The sequence below is a fragment of the Microtus oregoni genome, unplaced genomic scaffold (genome assembly GCF_018167655.1).
Source record: "Microtus oregoni isolate MIOR12 unplaced genomic scaffold, Mior012 000059F_ref0000304, whole genome shotgun sequence".
NCBI lineage: Eukaryota > Metazoa > Chordata > Mammalia > Rodentia > Cricetidae > Microtus > Microtus oregoni.
In genome coordinates this window covers 12,045,692-12,063,763 of record NW_024543835.1, presented here as the reverse complement: position 1 = coordinate 12,063,763, position 18,072 = coordinate 12,045,692, and the positions used below count along the sequence as shown (strand labels likewise).

General features: G+C 44.5%; 1 protein-coding gene across 1 annotated transcript; it reads right to left on the bottom strand.

Annotated features, from left to right (window-relative positions):
- Nucleotides 1-8,291: 8,291 nt before the first annotated feature.
- Nucleotides 8,292-9,354, bottom strand: LOC121439053 (mitochondrial intermembrane space import and assembly protein 40-like). Its single transcript, XM_041639545.1, has 2 exons — nt 9,009-9,354; nt 8,292-8,654 (listed from the first exon to the last, which is right to left on the bottom strand). Exons 1-2 carry the CDS (start codon nt 9,346-9,348, stop codon nt 8,578-8,580), a joined length of 417 nt encoding a protein of 138 aa, XP_041495479.1. The 5' UTR covers nt 9,349-9,354; the 3' UTR covers nt 8,292-8,577.
- Between the last annotated feature and the right edge of the window lie 8,718 nt (nt 9,355-18,072).

Here is an 18,072-nt window from a genome sequence, read left to right as displayed (position 1 = left end):
GTGTGTTCTTCTGTAGGGCAGCAGCTGGCCTATTGCCTCATCTTTCCAACAAGGTGAAGTATTTTTGTGTGTGTGTTTGTTTGCTTTTAATTACACCGTGTGCACAGCCTTTGGAACCCTAAGCATGTAAAGGAGCATAGTGGCTGGATTTCAGAACTCTGTGAACAGTCCTCTCTTTACAGCAGCGCAAGACGGGAAAACTTATGGCCTGGAAGATCTTGCTAGAGGAGTAAGAGAACTCATTTAATTGAGAGATCATTGGCTGAGTTTACAATTAGTAAGCCACATCCATCCTTGCCCATTGGTTCCCAGGTCTGTGCTTCCCTTCCGTGGTACAGTTCATTAGACGGGGCACCAGAGATCTTAGAAGAACAGAGTACCCAGAGCGGGGAAGTTGATGATACTTTTCAGTACGTCTCATTCTGGGTTAGCAGTCTATCAGTTGGCTTGAGACTTAATCTGTCAATCTGTCTCTGCTCCAGCAGCTGTAGCTCTGTAAGAGAAACTGAACAGACAGCACTTCCCATTGCCCATTACTTCACTTATTGCCTCTATATCTGCCCTGTGTTGTTTATTGGAGCGTCAAATGTCTCAGAGCCCATAAATCTTGCATCGCATTATCTTCCTTCTCTTTTTAAATTTTAAGTCTTATATTAAATTCATTTTTTGACAATTTCTTATGTATACAAAATATATACTCTATAGAGTATGTTCTGATTATGGTACCTTCACCCTCTCGCCTTCCATCCTACTACCCGTGGCCCCTCCTCCCTGCAAGCCCCTTTCCTCCAGTTAGTGGTCCTCCACTTCCACATCTCCTCACTGCACTAATCCTGGTCCCTTATAGCCTCCCTCCAGTCTCTTTCCTCTTCCACTTGCCATCATCCTTTTGATGACCCCGACCTTCCTCATCATTGTTTCTCTCTCTTGTGATCTTTTGCAGGTTTTTGGGCTCTCACAGAAGACGGGGACGAGAGTTTGGTTCTCAGCTCCCATGTCAGGCACCTTACAAACCACCTGCAACTCCAGATTTGGGGAATCTGGTGTCCTTTTAGGGCCTCCTCAAGTGTACACATGCACATTCCTACACGTGCGCGCGCACGCACGCGCACACACACGAATAAAAATGAAAAAGCAAATTGCTCTACATCTTGTGCTGAGGTCGTAATTTCTCACTGTGTGCATTATCTCCACGCACCTTGGGAGCCACCCTGTGCTCTGTGGGATGTTTATCAGCATGCTTAATCTCTACCCACTGGGTGCCAGCAGCAGCCTCCTGCATTTTCTGACAGCTAAACATATTTGTAGACATTTCCAAACGTCCCGGAGGGACAAAACAATCTGTGACTGTGAGTCACTCCTCTTATGTAACAAGTCAAGCTTTGGAAACAGAGACAGTAGTCCCTCGGCCACACAGCCCTTTACACATTGGGCATGATAGTGTGCTTCCCATTTGACTTTTTGTTTTTATTTCATTTTGTCTTTCGAATGTTCTAAAATTTACCAATTTTTCTTAGTTAATAGAGTCTTTGGTCCGATGCAAACAAAAACATCACCAAATCTTTAGAAAGTGCATTAAAACTAACAAAGTATTTTATTTATTTGCTTTGGAAGCAATCTATAACCATGCCCAAATTTCCTCATTTTAGTCTTTTTAGTCTTCACTCAGTGTTTGTTCTTTTAGTGTAAAACAAATTTTCCCATGGTTTCTTCTTTAAAATCCCTTGCCAGTTTTCAGTGGTTTTAAATTTGTCCGACCAACTTTAAAATATATAACATTTTATTAATTCTTTGAGAACTTATTACAATGTATTTCGTCCCTATCAATACCCCCTAACTCCTCCTAAATCACCCCCACCCCTCTCCTCCTTCCAACTTCATGTCTTTTCTTAAAAATGACCTGTTGTGTCCATTTGAGCTGCCCGTATACACCTGAGTGTGGGGCCATCCACTGAGGCATGATGGACCTATCCAGGACCACACGTTGAAGAAAGCTGCTTCTCCCTTCCCGCAGAAGTCATCAGCTGTCTCTAGATCCTCAGACCTGGAGGCTTGTTAAGTCCCTGCCCCTTTCTTTATTCAGTCAGGTTTTAATTGGTGACTTGCTATCATGAGCAATGGCTTCTGTTCTTCTTGAGACAGGGTGCCCAGGCTGGCCTGAAGTTTGTTTGTCTCTTGCTTCAGACTCCAGAGTGCTTGGATTACTGGCCTGCACCTTCATACCTAACTATTTTCTCTCCCTGTCTATTTTTCTCCTTTTTGGATTGTTTGAGATAGAGTTCCACCCTGTAGTCTGGGCTGGCCCGGAACTCACTATGTAACTCACTCTGTCCTTGAACTCATGGCAGTTCTCGCTCTCTTTTTTTTTTTTTTTTTGGTTTTTTGAGACAGGGTTTCTCTGTGGTTTTGGAGCCTGTCCTGGAACTAGCTCTTGTAGACCAGGCTGGTCTCGAACTCACAGAGATCCGCCTGCCTCTGCCTCCCGAGTGCTGGGATTAAAGGCGTGCGCCACCACCGCCCGGCTCTCATGGCAGTTCTCTAGTCTGCTGGGATTACAAATGTGAGACACCACAGCTGGCACTTTACATTTTTTAATATTAGAGCATTCTTTATCCAGTATTTTTACTGAATTTTCTCTGCTAACCCTTAATGCTTCAATGACCTCATTTTGTCTTATGGCTTTAAGATCAGTTGTACATTGATATTGATCTAGGAGCCAATAACTTGGATGATGTCATTAGTCTTATGCAAGGCTTTCCCTGTACAGTTATGGCTTGCCAGTTTCCATCCCTAGCATGGACCACATACTACTCACAGCATTAAGCTTCCTATTCCAAATATTCAGGTACCTGGATGCTGAATAGGAAATCTAAATTTCACACACTGAAGCTGAACTCCTGACAACTTGCTCCTTTAGCAGTGCATCGGTGGCGTTTCAACAAGAAATTGGAACTGCTGTGTGTGCTATGGAATGACATATTTATTTATAGGAATCAGGCTCCACACGATCATAGGAGACGCAAGGGAACTGAGCGGTGGGAGAAGACAGTTGAAGGATAAGAGCGCAGAAGCCATTATCCACCAGGGATCACTAAGGGAAGCTACTAGAATCTATGAAGGGCTGTTGCTTCTTTCTCAGAGGGAGAGCCTGATTGCATGGCAGGCTAGCAGTGCAAAGCAAAAGAAAAGCGGGGCATGAAGCAGAAGATATCAAGGATCATTAGGAATGTACAAGGTTTAACTGGGACCAGTGAGAACAAGTCTGTCTGGTCTCACTGCCTTGAACTTTGATGATAGAGGTAACCTATAGAAGGGTCTAACTCCCTTCTCATTGATCTGTACAGAAACCTGGCCCTGGATTCAGGAAAGTTGAGGGAAGAGATCCAGCGGGAGCTGAGGTTCCAGCTGTTGCTTACCCTTGCCCCATATCATCCATCACTAGAGACTGTTAGAAGCTGCAGTGGTATCTGACACCTGACCCAAACCTTCAAGGTGTAATGGCTGATGTTCCAATTCTACTTTCCAGATCTCAACAGTGTTTATTTGATCACCCCTAGCCTAGAACTGCAGCAAGCTATGAGGCTATCTGTCAGTCTACATCAGTGGGCAGATCTAGAGGAGAGGAAGTAAGGAAATGGCCCTGTGTAAGGTAACATGGTATGCAATTCTCCAAGGAGCATCTCCATCTTAAGAAATGGCAATTTCATCATGCTAGGAGTCGGGGGTCTTATTTAGAAAAGTGTCTGTTCATGAACTGTGTTCATTTATGTCTGATTGTTCATTCATTTTCTTATTGTCAAACTTTAACAGCTGGTTGTGAATTGAGTGTAATAGTCTTTTGTCAGTGAAGGTTTGCTTTTCTGTATTCATTTTGGCAAACCCTCTGAATGGTAGGTATTCTAAACATTAATCAAAAATCAATTTGTTCAATTACAGGTACCCTTCTAGCTATGGAGGTAACCAAATTAGTCAAAAAGAATTTTAATTTTTACAGGGGACCAATGGTAAATCAGCTAATATCAAAGTATTTTCTTTATATAGCTTTAAACAAAAAGAGTACTCTGCAAAAAATAAGCAAATTCATATCATTTACAGATGACCATACTGGTTGAGAACTGATTTTGCCCAGGGTTGTTTGCTTAAGGCAATGGAGCTCCCATTCACCACTAATGGTGTTATTTAGGTTTGCTCCCCTGGTTTTCACTAAGATCCTTTTGTTCGATGGGAAATGCTAGGTCATAAAATAGAACATGTATAAGAAAATGAATTTTCTTGTCTCATGAGAAAAATACATATCTCTATGAACTCTAGGTAGAAGAAGATATTTGGCTGCTCTATAAATCATTTTAGTTATTTTTTTGTTTCAGAAAAGGAAGATGGACCCAAAGGAAATCAGTTTTACAAAACGTGTTCATCCTTCTCTTGATCAGAGGTGTGCATTTCCTGTTTTGAGGCTTTCCACAGAAGATTAAAAGTTGATCTCATGGCCTGAGTTGGTTTTTCCTGTCAAACAACAAAAGAAGAAAAAAGAAAAGAAAAGAATCAGTCAAGACATAGTTTAGGAGTTTCACCTGTTACTCCCATATGACAGCGCTTTTGAATCTGTGAGGTCTTGAATGTTCACTATTAATGCCAACAAGTTCTGACAGGTCACCTGTAAGACTCCCATCTGTAATCATGCAGATGGACTTAGGAAGGGCCAAAGGAAGCTGTCAGGGTGGGCTTTATTCTTCCAGAGAACCCAGGCTTGATTCCCAGGGCTCGTGTCAGGCAATCTGTGACCACATCTCCAAGAGGTCCTATACCGTCTCCTGGACTCCATGGGCGGCCACACCCATATTACATATGGTAGACACAGACAGAAGACACACATACACAAATAGAAATAAATCTTTAAATCTAAAAAAGAAAGGAAAATATAAGGGAATTACTCCGTTTTGCTCATAGTCCTAGTAGAGAGATACAGATGAGAAAAATAAATGGGGATGGGTAGCTAGACCAAGTTTTGAGACTTTTGGGAAAATGGGGGAGGCAAGGGCTGTTTCCAGGAGGACCACAGAGTTTGGAGGTTAACATGGGAGAAATAGAATTGCCTAGAGTTACACAGACACGTACAGATTCAAGCCTCAGAAGCTTTGTCAGACTCGTAGCGATTATCTTGAGGGATGCTACAGGAATGCTCTTGTGTTTGTATATCATCCAGGCATACAAACACTGCACATTCCTAGCGTGCTTTGTACTTCCCAACGTCTGTTCACCGTGCCTTGAAACCAAAGAGGATGACCAGCAGGAGTCCTGTCATTCCCATGCCCAAGAAGAAGGCCAGCAGCAGGAGACCTACCTCAGACTTAGTACCTCAGCTCGCACTACTCTCTTAGCTCAATTGTCATGTTTACTTGCCACATCAACAAAATATTCAACTTTGCAGACAGAGCCTGAGGACACCCTAGGGACCTCATCTGTTGGACAGACCTCCAGGGATCTTCATGTTTTAACAGGTCTCAGAGCAAAATGTGAGCACCCTATGGGGGGAACGACTGGAATTTCAAAAACGTGCAAAAGACACACGCACAGGCCAGCCTGAGTACAGGCCTTAGGCAACAGCTTCTTGCCTGATTCCAGGGGCCTTGCTCCAAAGTCACGTCTTCTCCGGTTTGATATATCAGAGGTCAGAATCGAAGTTTCAAACTAGGGGCTCTGTGAACAAATTCCAGAAGGTCTTTCCTGAGATCTTGGGGATCTTAATTACTTCGTTTTAAGGGTGCACAGTGTAGGAGGTGAGAAGCCACAGGGTATCTGAGGAGACACAAAACACATCCTGAGGAAGCAGACACATTTCACCTACCTTACTACTTTCTCATTAAATGGAAGAAAAAAAACCACCACCATCCAGGAAAAGACCATGTGCCATGAGAAAGGTGGGATGCGGGGACAAAATGAGTCAGTTGGCCAGACCCACAGTCTATGGCAAATCGGCACCCCTGGAAAGCCACCAATTGACCAGGAAATCATGTCACTAAATCTTCTTTCCCCAAGCCTGAAGACCAGATGCCATTTTCCAGCCATTTCCATTTGTAGTTTCTCTGATGGTGTGATACTCCAAGGATCTGTGGATTATTAAAGAATGAAGAAGTCAACTGATAGGTTAGCCCATGCAGAAAAGGCAAATCAGGATCACACAGGTCCCCATTGCTGCTGGTCAGTCTGCCCAGTGGCCCAATAACCAGGTGAGTTTCTTTTGGAAAATTAGAGTCTTAATATCAGGGTTGGTAAAAACAAAAACAAAAACAAAAAAAAAAAACAAAAAAAAAAACAAAAACGTTCTGGAATTCATTTTAGAAAGAACAGGGTTTTTTTGGGGGGGGTGATCTCTTCAGTGAACATACCCACCCCTGCCTATCTGTATTACTATCTCATTCATTTTTATGAGTCCTGATGAGCCTGGAGAGTGACGTCACTGTTGTCAGTGATGGGGAGGTTTGACTTTTCTTTCATTAATAAGAATTTTCTCCTGAGTCACAGCAGATGATTTACTGTCTGTCAGGAAGGACCTTAAACTCATAATAGTAGGTCCTCCATAAATAGAAGCCATACGTCACAGAAGATGGGAACGGCCTCCTAGGGCATAGAGAAGCGAACATTTGCAGAAAAACTAATCAAAATTGTTCCACTTGATGGTGCTTGACGTCATCCTCTGGAGCAGAGCTAGTCACTGCAGTCACCTGGGAAGAGCTGAAAAACAGGAGCATGTATTCTTCAGAAATTCTGCTTCAAAAACCATGCTGGTGACTGCGTAATGGTCACTTTCAAAACCTTTGTAAGTCATTCTATCTAATATACTAATACAATTGAAAACCAACCTTAGGTACTGGCCATACCATGAACATGCCGTTTTGTCTGATCTTGGAAGCTAAGCAGGTTTAGCCCTGGTTTAGTAGTTGGATGAGAGAAACAACCTTAATAGTTTGATTGCTTTTTCTATTTCTATTCACCTCTTCTAAACCAAGCTAGTCCAGTTTCTCTATATCACAAATAAAAGTACATTTATTTATTCCGTGTGTGTGTGTGTGTGTGTGTGTGTGTGTTGGGTCTGTGTGTGCCACTATTTGTGTGTAGAGGTCAGAGGTTCTCTCTTTCCAGTATGCGGGTCCCAGGGATTGAACTCAGGTCATCATGTGGCAAGTGCCTATACCCGCTCATCTATCTCGCCAGTGTAAATGATTTTCTTAGGTGCCCAAACTAGATCTAATGACAGGGTCTGGCAACAAAACTTGTAATCCTAGCACTTGGGAAAACTGAGACCAGAAGATCAAGAGTTCACGGCTGTCCTGGGCCACACTGCAGCAAGACCTCATTTAAAAAACAAACAAACCAACCAAAAATGGCTGGAAGATGGTACAGTGGGTAAAAGTGCATTCTGTGCAAGCACGAGGACCTGAGTTTGAATCTCCAGAACCCAGAGAGAAGTAAGACATGCCAACCGGAACGTCTGTGACCCATGGCTCCTAAAGGGAGAGAAAGGATTCCCAGAAGCCAGAGGGACAGTTAGCCTGGCATATGCAACCGAAAACCAGCTGACACCCTGCCTCAGGCAAGGTGGTAAGCAGACAGTGACAGCCTTGGGCTGTTCTCTGACCTCCGCACGAATGCTGTGGCATTCATGAGTCCACATATTCTCCCTCTCCCCCCCACATATCCTCCCTCTCCCTCCACATTGTCCCCTTGTCCCCCACATACCTCCCCCCCGAAGTCTTAGAACTCATTCTCTTTCTGTCTTCCATTTTTTTTAAAGGAATCATTTCTTTTAATTGAATACTTCATTCAGACCACATCCCCTTCTGGATGCTTTTCAGGCAACCATTTGGTCCCCACTTCTCAAGAATGTTACAACTGACTGTATTGAGTGAGCAGGAGCCCCAAATCAGGCCTTTGAAACTGTAAAACAAGCAGCACCTTCCCCCAAACCACCCTCTCCTTTCACTTAGCAAGGAACGGGGAGTTAAAGGATCCAAATTCTACTTTCCAACTGTAGACACCCGAGAACCTGGATGCACTGCAAACACCACAAGCTAGCATATCAGAGATGAAGCAAGGCAGCCCCTACACACTTCAAGGCGAGGCTCTGATCGCTCCTCCCACAGGAACGGCCTCTACTTAATTTCCCAAAGACTTATAAAATCTACCAAAAGGAACACAATGGATCAGCATAAGTCGGCTTACTCACGAGAGACTTTCTTGAGTAACAACTTTTGACTGTTGAGAATGTCACGTTTTTTTTCAAGGCAGCAAAGTCCAGGGCACTCGAGAGGACAGTTGAGCAGCGACCTAGTGTGCTGGGGGTAGGTTTATGTAGGGTGCAGGCGCACACCACACACACCGCTTTTCTTCAGGGTATATGGCAAGCCGCCAAGACCCCTGATCATCAAGGTAAGTTATTGTCTATAGGACAGAGCGTAGAACAGCAGAGGGAAAGGTGCTTTCGTGGAGGGCTATCGGAAGGCGGTTATTGTGCAGAAAGTCCTGAGGCTTAAGCAAAAGGGCGGCGGCAGCTGGGGACTGGGACTTCTAGATACTTGGCTACTGCTTGGTGGCAGCAGAGGCCTCAGTGCCAATTGCTTCCTCCACCGATTGTGCTGGCTCCTCTTCTTCCTCCACTTCGTAGTAGCCAACCTCATAGTAAACATCCTCGTCCTCCTCCTCCTCCTCCTCCCCATAGTAGTCAATCTCGTAGTAGATGTTCTCATCTTCCTCCTCCTCCTCATAGTAGAAGTCGCCCTCTTCGTAATAGTCGCTCTCCCACTCTTCAGCCCCTTCGTAGTAGACATCGTCTTCCTCGCCCTCCACATAGTAGCTATCGTAGTAGTTATCCGCCTCCTCCTCACTCTCTTCTTTGTCCTCCTCGCCCTCCTCGCCATCTTCGTCCTCCTTGTCCTCCTTGTCCTCCTTGTCCTCCTTGCCCTCCTTGCCCTCCTCGTAGAAGTTTCCCTTGTCCTCATCCTTGTTCTCACCGTTGGCCTCATTCTCCTCTTGGGGATAGACGGCTGGATACGTCTGCACGCACTCCCGCATGGCTTGGAACTGCTCTACGCAGTCTGACCCCTTGATTTCGTCCGTGCTGTAATGGAAGCAGGCGAAGGCAGATTTGAAGGATTCTCCACAAGGACCGCTGGCCATCCCCCCAAAGCACGGGCAATTCCAGTTAATTTCTCCACTTGGCAGTGTCAAGCGGTACTCCTCATAGGGATCATTGGGGTCGTCGACCACCAGCTCTGCGTTGCTGGGACTTTCGTGGTCTTCTTTGGTCACAAATATGATTTGATCCTTCCCTTCCTGCTGGCAGTAGGCCATGGTAGCTCTGGGTGTTGGTGCTCAGTGCTGCTGGTTGCTACTGACTAGCACCTTCAAGTTCGCAGCTCACTGCTCGCAATGCTGGAGGGAGTGGCTGTCTCTGTTACACCTTCAGGCTGTGACCTCCTCCCTCTCTGCTCCTCGGCCTGGAGGCGTGGAGGGCGGTTCTAAGGCCCGCAGATGCCCGCCCCTTCCAGGCCGGCTCCGCTGGCCCTCAGTATTTTTTCAAAGGAAAACATAATCCCCTGCGGTTTTGATGAGTACTCCTCAAAGGTCCATGTGTAAAAGTTGGGTCCCCAGCGTAGTGCTATTTATTGGACGGTTCCGGTGAATCTTTAAGCATTCCTGTAGAAACGACTGGAAGACCCTTAGGTTACTGAGGGTATTTCCTGGAAGGGAATAATGAGTCTGAACTCATCCAGGCCCTTTGCATCCTGGGTCATGGTGTGACCACGGTTTCTCTGGTTATGTGCATGTGTCACCTGTCACCGTCATCCACTGGAGCTGCTCAATCTTAGATTTGAATCTCCAGAACCATGAGCCAAAATAGAGCTCTCTTTACTTCCTAAGTTCCCTGGATCAGGCATTTTGTTGTAAAGCTGTCTTATGCGATTCTTCTTTATCTGTACATGAGCTAATTGCAAACTTGGCTGGCATAAGCTTGTTAAAATGAACGTTCCCGGCTTCCGCAACTGAACATGATTGTTGGGTAGGTTAGTGGAGGTACTTGGAAGCTGAATTTTAAAGTAGTTCACTGATCAATAGGAACAGGACAGTTTCCTAATTTGGAAATAAAGAGGTTGTGGATATAAGTTAGAGGAAGTAGGAGTTCTTTAATGGCAGCACAAAGGAAAATGGGTATTTCCTTTCAGTTATTTTTCTTCTGATGCCAACTCTGCTTTATCAAAAGGTAGGCCTGAACTGCGAGCCTGTATTTCTTATTTTGTTTGATTACTGTTGTTTTAAAATTAAAGAGGTGGTCCTTAATGTCCCTCCACCCCCCCCCAAAAAAAAACCCATGGACATGCCTTTTATTTTTTAATTTTGCAAGTAGAATTCAAACAGTTAGAGCTTCCAGAATGGACAATGACTTGGCGAGCACTGTGACCCAGAACGATGACATACAGCCTAGCCCACAGTCATTGTGCTGTCCAGCCTAAGTCTGGAGTTCCTGGGGGGGGAGCGAAACCACTGAAGGCTTACGTGACTCAGCTGAAGTGCAGCTCAACCATCACTTGCCTCAAAAGCCCTGACTGAGCCCGTGACTCACAGAGGCATGCTCTTCAATTCCACGCTCTGAGACATCTTTGCTCAGGGACGGTGTTGAAAAGCTTCGGAAGGAATCCGAAACTTCAGGCTTGACATTCTGCTCTTTCACCTGCTGTCAGTACAACTATGATAAAGTCATTGCGAGTCTCACATCCACAGCTGTACAGAGGGGACAGTGCAATCCATCCTACCTAGCTAAGGAGAGTGGGCTCCCCCCATTTCACAAGTATTACCAAGATCGGTCGGACCTTGAGCTGGCTGACAGCCACAGGGGCGGGGTGGTCCCTGAAGTGGTTGCATCCTGAAACACCACCAAGGGTGGCTGCGGTGAAGTCAGGAGCCTTCTGTGGCACAAGACTTGGGTTTTCTTCCACAGTAGTGATAATGGAATAGCTTAGGCAGCTGGCCAGATTAGAAACCCGGAAATATTTATGCGATGAGCGAAACTAAAGCAACCAGTCAGTCATTTGACACATCTGCCCAGCGCTGAAAAGACAACCTTCCTTCCTCCCTCTCTCCCTTCCTCCCTTCCTCCTTCTCTCCCTTCCTCCCTTCCTCCATCTCTCCCTTCATTCCTTCCTTTCTCCCCCACCCACCTTTAAAACTAGCATGGTAGCAGAAGCCTGTAATATTAGAATTAGGAGACAGAGACAGGAGGATTAGGAGTTCAAGGCCAGCTTCAGTTAGGTAGCAAGTTCTGGACTATCCTGGGTATGTGAGGCCCTGTATCAAACAATAAGATCAAAGGTTCTAGTCAGGTGACTCCGTGGGTGAAGGCACTAGCTGCAGAAGCCTGGTATCCAGGACCCTCCTCTGCTGTGTTCTGCCTTCTTCTCTCAAGCCTTTGCTAAGCCCGGAGCTCACTGTTCTTTGGCTAGGCTGGTGGCCAGCACACTCCAGAGAGCCTCCTGTCTCCCTCCCACCCAAGCACCAGCACTATGGTTACAGGTTCACAGGGTCACACCTGACGTTTTGTGGGGGTGTGGATAATCTGAACTCCTGTCCCCATCCTCGTACAGCGAGTGCTCTTACCCACTGAGCCATCTCCTCAGCTCAGCTTTCTTTTCTTTTTAAAGGAAAGATTACAGATAGTATCTTCATAGAAAATTATTTTTGAGTTAGCATAAAAAGTTTCACTGTGGGATTTTCATGCATACTTTTTTGTTGATCTTTATAACTGCTTTAAATATTTTTATTTATTGTGTGGCAATTTCATACATGTATAATCCTAACTTTTGTCAAAAACAGTAATTGGAAATGAATGTTTCCTTTTCACCAAACAGTGATGGGAAAATTGGATGCCCATATATAAAAGAATAAAGTAAGACATATATCTCTTACTCTGCACAAAAAGAGGAATTCAAAATGGATAAAAGCTCCCAGTATAGGGGCTGGAGAGATGGCTCAGTGGTTAAGAGCACTGACTGCTCTTCCAGAGAACCCGGGTTCAATTCCCAGCACCCACATGGCAGCTCACAACTGTCTTAAGATCCAGTTGCAGGGGATCTGACACCTTCACACCAATGCACATAAAATAAAGTTAAATAAACCATAAAAATGTTAAAAAAGATCCCAGTATAAAACCCTAAACACTGGAACTTCCCAATGAACATATAGCGAAAACAGTTCAAAATACAAGCATAGGCAAACACTTTCTGAAAAGAACCCCAGTTGTACAGGAAAGAAGTTCAGGGGCTGACAAATGGGATTGGATGAAATCAGAGAGCCACCATAATTTATTGCACTCCTTGATTGATTTATTCGAATAAAAAAGTTATCAAGATTATTAGGTGCTGAGAAGCTGGCTTAGTCAGTAAAGAGCATGTCGGGTGAGCAAAAAGACCTGAGTTCTGATCCCTAACACTCACACAGCTGAATGCTGTGTGTGCCTGTAATCCCAGGGCCAAGGAGACAGAGGTAGGAGAATCCCTGGAACTTGCTGTTTAGCTAATCAGTGAGGCCCAGCTTCAATGAGAGACTCTCAGAAAATAAGGTGGTAGCTTTGTTCATGTGTTCTTTTGTGCAACACCAATATTATTCTTTCCCCAGCACAACTAACCAACAGCTCAAGGAGAAACAGTTAAGGATCATGAAAACGCCCTGTTGTTTATGAAGATCTCCCCTAGAGTTAGTATTTGCCAATGGTTCTTGTCTGCCTGCTTATTCTTGGCTATGATGGTTGCCGTATGATCATTTCCCACAGTTCCTCTTTTCTGAGATTCCGCACTGAATACTTATTAGCCCTTGACATTAAGCTGAAAGCAAGCCCTCCTTCTCTCCGTTTATCTGCTTATCTGGCCAATCAGAACAGACATATGTTCCTATATTTCCATGGCTTTATAACTTAGTACTGAGCTTCATAAGTTTGCTTTGGTGCTATGATTTGCCTCCTCTGTCCTTGAAGAAGGACACCATCTTGTTTTTTTAAAATATTTATTTATTTATTATGTATACGATATTCTGTCTGTGTGTATGTCTGCAGGCCAGAAGAGGGCACCAGACATCATTACAGATGGTTGTGAGCCACCATGTGGTTGCCGGGAATTGAATTCAGGACCTCTGGAAGAGCAGGCAATGCTCTTAACCACTGAGCCATCTCTCCAGCCCGAATGTCGGCATCTTTTTTCCCGTCACTTTCTTCCTTCCTAGCACATAAAAAATATTCTATGCTCCCCTTATGTCTACCATGATCTGTCCCAGAAAGCAGCAGGATCAAACAAACCTCTGATAAACCTCTGACATCCACAGCTGGTTGCATCTGAGACCAGCCTTCTAGCAGTCTTGTGTGTGTATGTGTGTGCAGACACGCGTGTGCACGCGTGTGCGTGAGAGACCAAGCATGCATGCATATGGATGCCATAGACTGGCATCTAGTGCCTTAATCGACCACTTTTTAACCCCCTATAGGCGATTACAATAAAGCAGTCCCACACTAGCTCAGAATGGAGTGTAGTAAAGGGTTCTTTATTTAGTACATGTGGCCACACCCAGGGTGTGCCAATATCTTAAAGGCTGAAGGAGTTCCCACAGCACCCCCTCCTTTTTTTGAGACAGGGTTTCTCTGTGTATCCCTGACTGTCCTGGAACTTACTGTGTAGACTATGCTGGCCTCGAACTCACAGAGATCCACCTGCTTTTGCCCTCCTCCATCCAGGTCTAGGAAGGTGAGCATCCAAACTGGCTAGGCTCCCACAAAGCCAGTACATACAGTAGGATCAAAACCCAGTGCCATTGTCCTTGGCTTCTCAGTAGTCCTCATTGTCCGCCATGTTCAGAGAGGCCGGTTTGATCCCATAGTTTTTCAGTCCCCAGTCCAGCTGGCCTTGGTGAGCTCCCAATAGATCAGCCCCACTGTCTCAGTGGGTGGGTGCACCTCTCACGGTCCTGACTTCCTTGCTCATGTTCTCCCTCCTTCTGTTCCTCATATGGATCTTGGGAGCTCAGTCTAGTGCCCCAGTGTGGGTCTCTGTCTCTATCTCCATCCATCGCCAGATGAAGGTTCTATGGTGATATGCAAGGTATTCATCAGTATTGCTATAGGATAGGGTCATTTCAGGTTCCCTGTCCTCAGCTGCCCAGGGAACTGGTTGGGGACATCTCCATGGACACATGGGAATCCCTCTAGAGTCAAGTCTCTTGCCAACCCTAAAATGGCTCCCTTAATTAAGATATATAGTTTCCTGCTCCCATATCCACCCTTCCTCCATCTCAACCATCCCATTCCCCCCAAGCTCTCCCCATCCTCTCCTTCTCACTTTTCTTTATGTGTTTTAAATGTTAGCCACCTCTCTGAAGTATAGCTGGCCAAGACTTGCTACCATTTTGTAGGCTGTCTCTTCACTCCGGCAGTAGGTTTCCTCTGCTGTGCAGAAGCCCTTTAATTGTATATGATCCCATTTGTCAACTCTTGAAGTTATTTCCTGTACTGTTGGGCTCCTTCTGCGCTCTTTCTTGAAGTGTTTTCTGTAAGGGTCCCTCCAGCAGCTTCAGTTTTTATATTAAGATCTTTATAGAATCATTTTAAAAGGACAATTTAAGAAAGGGTTTGGAGGACTTGCAGGTAGGAGACTGGAGAAGGAAATACTACTTCCAGATTGAAGTCTGGAGATCTGCACAGGCTGTCCCCACACCTGCATCCCCATGCTTATCTGGGTGTTTCAGGAAGCCAGGGAAGTCCTGGGGTATTACACGGGCCTGGAAAGAGTTCTTTCCTGTAGCCAGATTGGACAAGCATTGCAATAGCCAAGCATTTGGTAGACTATGTGGACGAACGTGCCCTCGGTAGTGACTGAAGGTTGCTCCTATCTGCGCTAGCTTCACAGAGTTGAAAAGCTGGCCTTGAAGGACTCAAACTATTTCCACAGAGCTTCAGCCTAGCGAAGATTAAGTTACACAATGCTAAAGAAGCCCTTTTTATTTAAGCAGAAGGACCCAGCGCTGAACAATGGCCCTAGTGTCCGGCATCTGATTAATGACTATCGTGGTTCTGTGGGACTATTCTCAGGAAACACGCGGAAATGTTTAGGCCTCAAGGACTGTGATCTGTGAGATTTGCAAAAATGGAGGGAAGAGGAGAAGTGGATGTGGGCTGATGCTAATACGGGGCTCTTTGTACGGGTTTTTAGTTTTGTATCTCTCAGATTGAAATTACTAAAATTCCAAGTTAATAGAAAAAAATTTGACGCTTCTCATATTTCAGAAACACATAGAATTTGTTTTATTTAGATCATGTTATGGTGGTGCTCAATCTAGCTATGGGAAAAGTATATACCTTTTAATTACCAACTGTTAGACAGAATAGAAAAGAGCATCGAGAGGGAGCCTATAAAGGCAGAGAGTTGCAAAAAAGGAGAGAAATTTAGCAAATAGCTCTTCACAATCGTGATGGACATTTGAAATCCCTTTGATTGGGAGTCATTTCCTATGGTTTACTTCAGTGAGAAATTTTCAGATGTACTTTCTTCTGATCTGGTGTTCCAATTTTTTATTTTTCATTTTCATTTTTTCAAAACTACCTATATATGTGTGTGTTTCTGCGTGGGTGCATGTGCACGGTGAGCTGCCCAACCACCTGTAACTCCAGCCCCAGGGGATATGACAGCCTCTTCTAGATGCAGACACCTGCACTCAGGTTTTCTGCATCATCAAGCCATCTCCTTAGCCCCCCCCCATTTTTCTTAAATTTCTATTTTGAGATAGGATAGACTCACCATGTAGTTCTGGTGTTTGGAAAAGTCTGAGTCCCTGTGCGAGGCAGCAGTAGATGCTCCTACCATGAGACAATCAGGGAGAGGAGGACTGGCTCCCGGTTGCAGGGAGGAAGAACAGGTCCAAGTGAATCCATGAATGCTAAAGTATCCCATACCTCAGTGTGGCCACATGTTCCCTCTAAGTTGAGGACACACGGGCCTGTCATCACTCTGTGACCAGCTAGTTTTCTATAGCAAGAGATCCTAACACATTAAGATGACAAATATACATTCTTTGGTCAGCTTGAGGTTTGTGGTGCATGGAAGAAGACCCTAACATTTGATACCGAAAGAGTGCCGGAGGAAGTATTATAGACTGTCAAACAGATGAGAAATTTTCTTTTCTGATCTTGAGGAACAAATTCACTGAAAACAAGTACGCTTTTGGCAGTGCATTTGTATTAGATCCTCTGTCTCCCATCCAAGTGCTAACCAAGGCCAACCCTGCTTAGCTTCCAAGACCATACATTTGGTCTTTCAAAGCTCCTTCTGAGGTGTCTGAAAAAAGTATTCATTGAACATTTTTTTGCCTCCTGGTCTATTTATTTGCTTTAAAGTGAACCTCCTGTTTCCACGTTCTTCCATATTCAGAAACACTTCTTAGTTCTATATGCTTAATTTTGTTTTTTAGACCCTGGCATGGTGGCACACACCTTTAACCCCAGCACGTGGGAGGCAGAGACAGGAAGATCTCTGGAAGTTCAAGGCCAGCCTGGTCTACTCATCGAGTTCCTGGACAGCCAGGGCTGCATAATGAGAGCTACTCTGTCTCATCTATTTTTAATTTTAGGATATCATGAAATTCAGTTCCATCTTTAATTAGTGAAAATGTACGAGTCAGAAACTTTCAAAGTTCCCCAATCAAACATAAACTCAGTGACTAAAAGCCACAAGGCTTTCCCCGGGGAGCAAATAAGATGCCAACGGCAGGGATAGGACTCCACACTGCAAGAACTGGTCCTCAGCTCTGACAATACCTTCGAGTCACACTGTGAGCTTTACAGCATCTTAGGATACTAGAAGTGCAGCTGTCCTAGGAGCACAGGAGACTAATGGCGGGCGTGGCAAGGAGAGGGTAGCAAGGTATAAAGGAAGATGCTCAAAGTAACTTATATACTTGTACAAAACAGCCTAATGTGACTCATATAATAATGATGGTGATGGTGGTGATAATAAATAATAACAAACAAACAAATAAATTACACGGTCAGGAAGTCAAACCCAGAATGTTCGGAAGTGGCACGACTGTCAGCAGCTTTTGAAGCTCCCTGGGTAGTCCCCCTCACACCATCCCAAGGCTGAGGAACATGGATCTTGACTGAGACATGATTTTCACCATCTTGCGAAGTGAGCATTGCAAGGAATAAATTCCAAGAGCTGATCTTAGATCGTCTTATAGGCATGTATAATTTATAACTCCAGATTCTGTTCTCTGTCAAATGCAATTTCATATTTATAGAGTCTTTTATGGTATAAAAGGACCACTTTTTAAAAAAGCACTATCTATAAATTTCAGGAATTTTGAATGAAAAAAAAAAACGAGTAAACGAGTAGATATGATGGGCACAGAGAGTATCATGGGAAACACATTTGCTAAGCCTGGTGGCACAGGCCTGTAATTCCAGCTACTTGGGAGCCTGGGGCAGGAGACTCAGCAGACTGCTTTCAAGGCCAGGCTGGGCAACTTAGAGCTTGAACAAAAAATGCTCCCACAACCCTTATCGCTCAGGAAACTACAAGGGCTCTATGAGCTCTTTGTTAGGAGGAGCTGGCAATAAAGTCTAAATATGTAGTTGTTTTTCTTCTTTTAAAAAAGATTATTTTTATCTTGTGTTTTGCCTGCAGGTGCATCTGTATATCCTATCAATGCCTGGTGTCCATGAAGGCCAGAAGAGGGGCTAGGAGTCCCTTGAACTGGAATGCTAAGACGGTTGTGAGCCACGATGTGGGTTCTGGAAACCAAATCAGGATTCTCTGCAAGAGCAACAAATGTTCTTAACCACTGAACCGTCTTTCGAGCCCCGAAATACCTAGTCCTTTCTGTGCTCCATCATCATTCTCTTCAATACTGAATCTTGACCATTCCGGAAAGAGAACTTTGGCATCTTAACATAGTGTAAACATAAAGTTTTTTTTTTTTTTTTTGCAGCTGAAGGTCACTATATGCAGAGAAATAATTGTAATTTCACCTGGTCATATGATAATA